This window comes from Eucyclogobius newberryi, unplaced genomic scaffold, assembly GCF_026437365.1.
Source record: "Eucyclogobius newberryi isolate DKJ021-1_F unplaced genomic scaffold, fEucNew1.0.hap1 SCAF_9, whole genome shotgun sequence".
Lineage (NCBI taxonomy): Eukaryota > Metazoa > Chordata > Actinopteri > Gobiiformes > Gobiidae > Eucyclogobius > Eucyclogobius newberryi.
Window position 1 is genome coordinate 35,561,748 of NW_027316532.1, and position 9,807 is coordinate 35,571,554.

Below are 9,807 nucleotides of genomic sequence, written 5' to 3' on the forward strand. Positions count from 1 at the left end.
ATCACACATACACTTTATAGTACCTTTTTCTTGAGAGAGTAGACTATATATACATGTGAATATACAAATATATATACTACAATCTACTATAACGAAAATGGAAGTGAGACTGTTTTTTTTGCCCAGGTGCCAAGACATCTGTACTTGACACTGCACAAGGGTTTTTGAGGGACTTCCCCTTCGTTTGATCAGGGTGGGACTTGAACTTATTTAACTTGCTTCAGTCAATTCTGAAAAGGGATCGAGGGGGAGGGGGGACTTTATGATACAGTTTCAGGGCAAAAAATACTGCTTGATGGTGAAGTAATTGTTTGTCTGGTTTTATTACAATACATTTAATCAACAAAATCAAAAATAATTCTAAATTGAAACAGAAATGAAATACAAACAATAGACACTTAACATAAAAAATTCAGGCAAGATTGATTATTATTTATTGAACACCAGAAAAGTGAATACAGGGAGAGCTGAGACGGCCTTAATGTCCGTCTCCTTGAGTTTGTTCCTCGGACCACTTTGGGCAGATTAAAGATCCAAATCCAAAAGTCCACTAATCCACTTCATCAGATCCATCTTCAGCTAGTTCCACGAGCAGCAAGTCCGGTTTAAAATCCATTCTCTCAGTCCGTTTCCATTAAAGACATGTTAATTTCATCCGTTTTAGACCCGGAGGGGCATTGAACAGTGTCCAGATTTAGCCCAATAGGAGAGTCATTCAGATCCACTCGTACATTGGACAATAATCCTGCAATAAATCCCTCAAACTGATCTATGGATGTGTTTTGCTCTTCACTGCACTTCAACTCCTCGTCTTCAGGAAAACACAAGGCAGTTTGTGGTTTATAGTTGACATGATCCATTCTAATGCTCGAATTGTAAATGTCATGTGTAGATTCTGCTAAAATCAAAGTGGATTCGGTCCGCGATGGTCCCGTCTCCACGAGGACAGAGGGGTACAGCTCCTCCCCCTCGTTCTGTGACAGTAAACTGATGGGGGACAAAGGCGGGTCGTTGAATGAGGAACATAAGGATGGCTCACTGCTCTCCAACTGCAAAATACAAGGAAATGTTCAATGATTACGGATGAATTAATTGATGACACATATCTGAGTAAAAGTTGTATTTAGTGGTGGGCTTTTGTAGCCTTTGGGCATTCAAGTTATGCTTAACCCATGTCCAATGACACAATGAAGGCAAAAGCGCAAATCTCATTTTATCACAATATTCATTTCATGGTATGATATTTTTTGAGATATTGTGGAGAGACAGAAACGTAGAAATACTGCCTTTTCCTTTAAAATGCATTTGCGTTAATCATTACTGTCATATTTTTTTCTAAAACGCCTGACTAAAATGAGCCCCAAATGAAACTGAAGCTCCTGAACTTTTTGGAACACAAACAATTGGCCTTTATGAAGCTGAGACTCTGTAGTTTTGGATTCTGATGTCTGTTTACTCTAATTATGAGTAAAAACAAGCTACATATGAATGAGTAAAGCTGGTTTCTGGAAGGATGGTCTGACTCTGACTCTAGTTTGAGCTTTTATTGGTTTTAAACTTAAGGTAAATTCACTAAAATGAGTTTCAGGGATTTGTAATAAAGCAAAAATGTGCTTCATTACAAAAATGTGCAGGCAAATTCCATACAAAAGTCCTATTATTGTTTTAAAAGAAATGAGAGGGTTACAGCTTCATTTTTACGTCCAACATATCAAACAGCTTGAGAGTTCCCTTTTAGCAGATGTGGACAAAATGGAATAAAGAAAAATTCAAGTGTAAAGGGTCATTTTTCTGCACTGACATGTCCCAGAGGATCATGGTCTTTGTAGTTTCCTTATGATTTTTAGCTGCTGCTGCAACGAAACAATTCATGTAAACAAAGCATTACATTGACAATACAGTATCACGATATATTGCTTTTTTGTTTCTTCCTTACAATAAAGATGTTTTCCTCCAGGAGTTTGATAGCGTTGCTGTTTTTTAGCTGTGGCAGGTTGTGCCCGAGCCACTCTGGGCCCCATGCAACGCACTTCTGTTTAATCCTAGAGAAAAGCAAACATAATATCATAGCTTGGTTAGATCAAATATGTCTTCACAGCCTTAAGGACATTTTGCTTTTGATTGTCATAGTTACACATGCAGAGGACACATTTCGCTATGGGGACAATAAAGTGTAAATTCACCTTAACACATAAGCAATAACAAGGTAAAAAGTATCAAATTAGTCTGCATTTTAATATTAAGTGTATTTGTTTGAAGCTTTGTTTGAATGAGCACAAGTAACATGAGTTATTTCAAAAAAGCCCAGTCCTCTTTTGTACCCGTACTGGATGTAGACAAGGGCAAAGAGCTGTTTCTTCCACAGTTAAAGTTCCTTATACAAAGGCTTCAGTTCTCATTCATTTTGTGGTTTTTGGTTTTGGTGGCGGCTCGACCGTTTATATTCTGAAGCTGTCACACGTCTGGATCACACGTTTTGAAATGACACTTGTATTGACATGTGTCCTTTATTATGTCTCCATGAAGATGTACGTTTGTCTGGAATGTTCCACAGTATGGCGCCACCACTATTCTTTTTAGCAACAAAAACTCCTGAACTTGACTAAATGCAAGAGGCTAGATAAGTTAAATGCCTAATTGTGGAACATTCCAGACAATCCAATAACATTTCCATAGAAACGAGCAGGTGTGAGAAAAGCTACATAGTGCACCTTTCAATTACCTTTGCCGCACACATTTCCAGCACATCAGGTTGACTATGATGGCAATAAATAAGGTGATGATGAAGATGATGACCACCACAAGGCCAACTGCAGAACACATGAGAGAGGAAGGGTTTGTTTAGTGAAAACATGTTATTTTAAGTTGTTTTATTCACAGACAGAAAGCACTGAGCCTGCCCACACTCTGTCCCTGGCACTTGCAGACACTCTCACCTTAACCAAATGCTTAAAGTATTCTATGTTTTTAACCCTGTTTTAAAGATGTTGGTGATACCGGAGAGTATTTTTTGATTGATTCAATATTGAAGATTTTGCTGATATTTGGCTGAAATATTTTCACTGAGCGGCCCCAGTCTCTTTGTGCCTTTGTCCTCTAAACGATCCATATTGGACCATCCCTGAATGTGTCATGACTAATAATTTCCATTTTATTTTAACATTTTTATTTTGTGTACCTACTTGCATCAAAGTTTGGTTTGTGGTTTATAGAAGAACTTAGGAGCTTGTTGAATAATATCCAACAACTATAAAATGTGATGTCTGTAACCTGGAGGAGTGGGCGGGTGGGAGAAGATACGAGGTCCCCTCGGACCCTCTCCGGCTGCAGTGGAGGCGGTCATCTCCAGAGCCAGGGTGCCCTCTGGACAGTCCAGCCAGTGCTGTCTGGGTCCTGGCGCTGGCACAGACACTGAGCGGAAATAAAGGGCCAAATTGTAGGAAATATACACCACACAATAGTCAGAACCACAAGGGTACTTTTCACAACCACACAAACTGCTTACTGGTGTTTTTGGGGGAACGGCAGCAAGAACTATACACTATATATATATATATATATATATATATATATATATATATATGCTACTGGCCATAAAGCAGTTATAACCTGCCATAAAGAGGCACATGGTGGGTCTCTTGAGCCTCTGCTGCATGTTGCATGTGGTGCACTTTGCCATGCAGCTTCCTGTTTACGCTTTGAGTACAGCCACTTCTCATATACTTATGATTCACTCCAAAGAAATAAGATTCTCATTAAAGCCACTCATCCATTGACTACACCTCAAAATAACTATTTTTTGTGCATAGTTACAGTGTGATGTTATGGCACTGAACATCAACTCCTTCTGATACAACTAAATGTCTTTTTACAATATGTATGTTTAAGTTCTACTTTAAAGTTAGGGTTTATACTTTTACATCTATTTTAGTCCTGTTTTACACCAAATGTTTTCAGATCTAGTGGCACATTTGGCTCATTGTTGACTGCGTAAGAAGTGGTTGGATTAAACCGCTTTACTGGAATAAGCCAAAAAACCCTGCGGACAAATTGACTCTTTGTGGGAGGGAGACAGGCTGCAGGGTGCTCACTTTCCATGAGGTAAATGGTAGAGGTGACTGCATTTCCTCACACTCAAGCACACGAGGAAGTGAGAAGTGTGCCAGTTTTTACTAAAGACAAACACAATCAAATGATCCAACTCTGTGTAAGGTTTTGGGAAAATTGTCAAATTGAAGCAAACCAGAAGCTTTTCAACAAATATTAAGCCATCAAATTGTAGAGGATCTTTAGATATTCAACTCAACAGGCCTATTGAAGTTTGCTTATACATTTTGCTGTTTGAGTGGTGTATACGTCTAAGTTTAACTCACCTTTGAGCTGGGAGCTGCTGGAGTCCAACGCATGATTCTGATTCTGATTCTGATGATAGTAAATGGTGTAAGATGTGATGAAGCCTCTCCTCTGCTCCACTGGCAGCTCGTCCCACTTCACCAGGACTTTGTTGGTCTCATGGGCCAAAACTGTCAGGTCTGGACCAAACTGCGGCTCTGGGCAAAACACAAAGAAGTGAGAAAAGGACTTGGAAAGATAAAGGGGATTTGGTAAATTCAAAGAGGCCAAAACTCACTTAGATGTTTGGAGTAGACGACAGAAGATGATGGAGCACAGACGCCCCTTGTGGTCACAGCATAGACAGAAATATTGTAAAGTACACCTGGCGTCAGACCTTTGGAAAAGCATTCAAGATAGTTTAAAGAAAGATAACAACTTATATACAACCATTAAGATATATGTTATTAAAATGCACTAATATAGTCTATATATATATATATATATATATATATATATATATATATATATATATATATATATATATATATATATATATATATATATATATATATATATATGTACGTTGAATAAACAAAGAATCATTGCTAACTTTTTAGTTACAGAACCCATCTAAGTCGCAATGCTGTGGCCGGCCACTAGAGGTCAGTGTTAACGTTCAGCTCACTTCACCTTTTACAGTTGCATAGTTGTGATCTTTGGACACAGTTTTCCAGTGCAGTGCTGTTGGGGGAAGGGTGGTCCACTCTGTTACATAACTCAGCAGTTCCTCCTGTTGTTCAGGGCTGGCCCAGGTCACAGTCAGGGCACTGCCATTTACCGAAGGAGTCAATTCTCTCAACCCTGGCCCAGGTGCATCTAGGAAAACCCCAACACAAAACAATGTATAGCCTATATGTATGTTTTTGTAGAGGGAGCACATTGAAACTGACCTTTTGGTGGAGTATCTAAAGTTTTCCAGGGAAGTTTTAAAAAACAAACTCATGTTCTCATTAGAGAAGCACATCAAAGTAATTACATTATAACTCTCGCTCTAAGAAAGTGTTGTCAATATATTTGATTTATAATGACAATATAATCAGATATAAAGCCAGAATAACCATTCAATTATTCCAAAAAATCAGAGGCACAAAAAACAAATTGTACTTTTATCAAAACATATCCACACATAAGAATTATTAAAGGAGCATTGTGTAACTTTTCTAGTGGGGGTTTGGCCACCTGCTTGTCTCCATGGAGATGTTATTGCTTTGCCTGTTCCAAAGTATGGCTTAAACTCACCTGATGATTGATATATAGATATTTTTTTTAAACACAATATTCTGGGCTCGCCTTTCCACTGATCCGACCTGACACTTGGCCTGATGGTGGCACCTGTTTGTCTCCATGGAGATGGACATACAGTGAAACATTCCAGGCAAAGCAATAACTTATGAAGACTGATACGTAGTGCACTTAAAACTAAAACAAAAATCTTACTGAAATAGAAGTAGTTGAAGTACTATTTATTCCAAATGTTACTCAAGTATGTGTAAGTCCCTGTGGTACTTCTGTCTGCCTTGTACAGTACCTGATTGTGTGAGGGGGACAGTGGCGGGCGGGGACGTCCCATACGGGGTGACAGCAGTGACGCTGATTGGTTGTAACAATGGAACTTTGGCAGAGCACACGGGAGTACAACTGTGTTCCTGTTTTTGACCTTCTCCAAAGACGACCTCATATCGATCGACCTCGCCACTGTAATCGTGAGCTGGAGGAGGCTGAAGAAGAAGACGTTCAACTAGAACAGTTCACCACGCTTGTTTAATGGGTGTTAAATGAGTTATTTGGCATCAGCAGTACCTTCCAGAACACCATCACTTCTTGTTGCTCCTCTTTCATAGTAATTACTGAATCCCTCCAGACATGCAGCGGCTGCGAAGGCCCTGTGTATAAAGATATGTACGTTTATTTCAATTAGTCAATAGAAAGTTCTACAATTGTCTTGTGTCTGTTTGCGTTCATCCGTTTATATTTATTAATACATTTCTCTTTTCTCAATACCTTTCACTCCATCCATACATCTGTTTAGTGTTTATTTAAGAACAGCTCTAATCACAGTATGCTTAAGTACATTCTCTTTCCTCTGCACATTCTCACATGTTATTCTAGACCAGGGAAATTATTAAATGCCATAAATAGTAATCTGGATCAGTGAAAAACAAACACTATACCTTTGCCGGGAGTTTTCTTCAAAAACGATGGGCTCCATTTGCTGCAAACCTTTCTTCTGACAGTGAGAGCATTAGTATCTGTTTGTTGAAATAGTTTGGTGCATGTTTTCACCTGAAACTCGTAGTCTGTAAGTGGGCGTAACCCTGTCATTTGAACCGAACCATCTTCAATTTCTAAGACTTCTACCTCTTCCTGTAAAGCATACATAAGTACTAGTAAAGATGTTTCAATGCATAGTAATGTTTGTGGTAATGGGTGTGTATGTTTGGAAGGCAGTGGCAGGAAAAGACGGGAGCCAGAGTTTATAGATTTAGAGTTAAAGATGCACGATGTAACTTTTGTGTGCCTGGGATGTTCCACAGTGAGGCTTTGAACGTAGATATTTTTGGTGATAAAAAAGAATGAATAAGTTAGCAAGCTATGTTTACAACAGAAAACAGAAAGTGACACGTTGCACCTTTAAGCATCACTGTGATCGTTTATGTAAGATGCTTTGGAGATTAGAGCAGAGCGAGCAGAGTGAAGCAGTTTAGACTTGGACCGAGGATGTGTGATTAAAAAGGACAGAGAAGAAGAAGAAGAAGAAGAAGAAGAAGAAGAAGAAGAAGAAGAAGAAGAAGAAGAAGAAGAAGAAGAAGAAGAAGAAGAAGAAGAAGAAGAAGAAGAAGAAGAAGAAGAAGAAGAAGATACAAGCGGTTGGAGGAGGATTTTTGGCCAAGCTAGAGAAAAAATACAGAATATTTGCCTCAGATAATGTGGTGGAAATGACCCGGTGCCCGTTTGCCGTGCGCACTCTTATGTACGGCTCAAGATTTTCAGAAGATTCATGGGAGTTCCATCGCAAAACGGCGACCAAAGATTCATTCTTAAAGTCTATTTGCGTAACGTGAGGTGTTTCAGGGACCACTGCAAAAAAAAGTGACAGTTCACCACAAAAAATCAGGTTCATTGTAAAAAAAAAAATACACAAATCTGGCAGAACATTATGGCCACTGACAGTCACAGTAAATTCATAGATTTGAACACATTTGACGACAATAAAATATCATCCTTGCAATGGTCAAGTTTAAATAAACCTGCCAAACTGCCTCATAAAGTCTTGTGGGCTGTTCCTGGTCTGCAAAAGTGTGGTCATTATTTGCTTTGCCAGATCAAATAAAAGTTTGGGAGCAGGACCACACCCCTTTTACGCCCCTTCCTGCGGCTACACTATGTAAGTATCCAGGTCACACACATCAGTGTTGTTGATTTCGTGCCCCTCCTTTGCCACCCTCTTTCATTTATTCTAATTCATCTCCTAGACGGGGGTATCGAGGCCCGGGAGCCTTCAGCCCTCATCGCCAGAAGCCCCAAAACGGCATCAACTTCTGTACATTTGTATTGTTCATGTTTCTCGTGTGCCAGTAAACACTTGGCATCGTCGCTGGTGTTGTGGTCCTTGCTAGTGAATTAAAAAAAAAACGACAAGATTAAACCAAGCCTTTGCATTTCACATGGCTTCACTTAAATGTATTCATTGTTTTTTGGGAGTTATATTTCACATTTATAAAGTCAAACGTGTGGTCATAATGTTACACCAGACTATTATGTATTAACACAGTCCATATCAATACCGATATCACTGAGGGAGAAGGTCAGTGGATCCGATCGTGAATTTCCAAAGTGATTGTGGGCAAAAACAGTCAACTTGTACGTCAAAGGATCAGCAAATATTTTGTGTGGTATCGAACAGTTTTCTTCATCCTGCACCTTTCGGGAATAAACCAGTGAACCATTTCCTCTACAACAAATAACATACAGCACATCATTAATTAGATTGAAGCAGTGGCAGTTGTTCAATGCAGATCAGCGAAAAGACATCTTACATGTCGACAGAAACATTGTAGGCGGTGGGGTCATGCGTCTCTTTTCCTTTATTCCATTTGCAGTCGACAAAGTCAGCATTTCTCGTAGTTTCACAGCTGATGTTTAAAGGTTTATCTGGTGGCACTTCAAAAAGATATAAATATGAGTCATTTACATTTTATTGTAAATGACTCATATACTTAGTGCAGTGTAACGTCTGCACTATTATTCCGACAACTACTACTCGCCTCACATTAAAAGTAACTGTAACTTCGTCAGTGTAAATAAAAAGTACTTACGGCCACTGCGTAGAGTTATCCCAGTGACGTAGTAATCTGCCCCAGGATCCTGTTTCTTGCAGTACACCAAGGACAGTGGCTCTCGAAAGTTGGTTAGAGAGAATATTGCGGTGCAGTTGATGAATTTCCATGGCAACACTCTTTCCTTTTCCATCTCTAAATATATATGTGATCTGCAAGACTTGGAGCTTTTAGAAACATGAGATGGATAGATGAATAGATGTGATTTCAGGATGTGTTTTGAACTTACAGGTGTGGACATCGGTGAACGTGGCAGTGCAGAGTCAGGTTGGACCCCATGAGGAAGGGAACAGGCGGCTCCACAGTCAAAGATCCGAGATGGTTGAACTTGGTGCAGGATGAGGTAAGCAAAATCCAGTCTGCAAATGAGAGCAAAACTTAACTGCGACTTTTGTACATCTTTTTTCTCATGAACGCTTGTTGTTTTCCAGATTGTGGAAAGACACGTAGAAATAAGGTCACGCTCCATTAGAAACCACAGACGAACTGCACCATTGTTTTCACACAACTTTGTCCTCACCTGACCCTGGTAACCCTTTGTGCAAGTGTGCATGCAGAACTTGAGAAGAACAAACACTAAATTGTGGGATAAACTTGGACCTGGACAGGACTAAACTGGACTCAAATAAACCAGGACCAAACACGGTCAAGTGTGAGCGCATCCTTATTCTCAGTGAAGATCTTTAATCTGATTTGAGTTAAGTAAAAGTCTATTGTCCCTCGGAGGGAAAGTTGTCTTTGGCAGTGGTACTTGGGTGCAGAGTCATAAATAAAAGAGCCAAATGAACCCATTGCACCACGGCCCCTAAAGTTCATCTCAAGACTTGAACCAACTTTTGACTTGATTCAAATTGTGATCAAGAACTTGCAAGTTTGTTTTATATAGCACAGTTTACACCTGGACAAAACCAAGCCTTTGTTTATTCTTCTTTAAATGTTAGTTTGTCTTTGCATTTGGTTTGGATCAGATTGCATTATTTGGTCCAAAACCAGTCAAGTAAACCTGATTAACACTGAGCATGGTGTAGTATTGAGTACCTATTGTATCTGTATTCTAACCAAACCTCTCAGGACC

General features: G+C 39.4%; 1 protein-coding gene across 1 annotated transcript; it reads right to left on the reverse strand.

Moving 5' to 3' along the window:
- Nucleotides 1–550: 550 nt before the first annotated feature.
- On the reverse strand, nt 551–9,080 carry il23r (interleukin 23 receptor). The gene is given in 16 exon segments (XM_072439222.1): nt 551–632; nt 634–1,049; nt 1,937–2,042; nt 2,723–2,810; nt 3,271–3,411; nt 4,374–4,550; nt 4,631–4,729; nt 5,026–5,211; nt 5,924–6,113; nt 6,196–6,278; nt 6,567–6,759; nt 7,337–7,473; nt 8,181–8,347; nt 8,433–8,556; nt 8,712–8,884; nt 8,962–9,080. Coding segments are annotated over 16 exon segments (2,412 nt in total). The 5' UTR covers nt 9,012–9,080.
- Between the last annotated feature and the right edge of the window lie 727 nt (nt 9,081–9,807).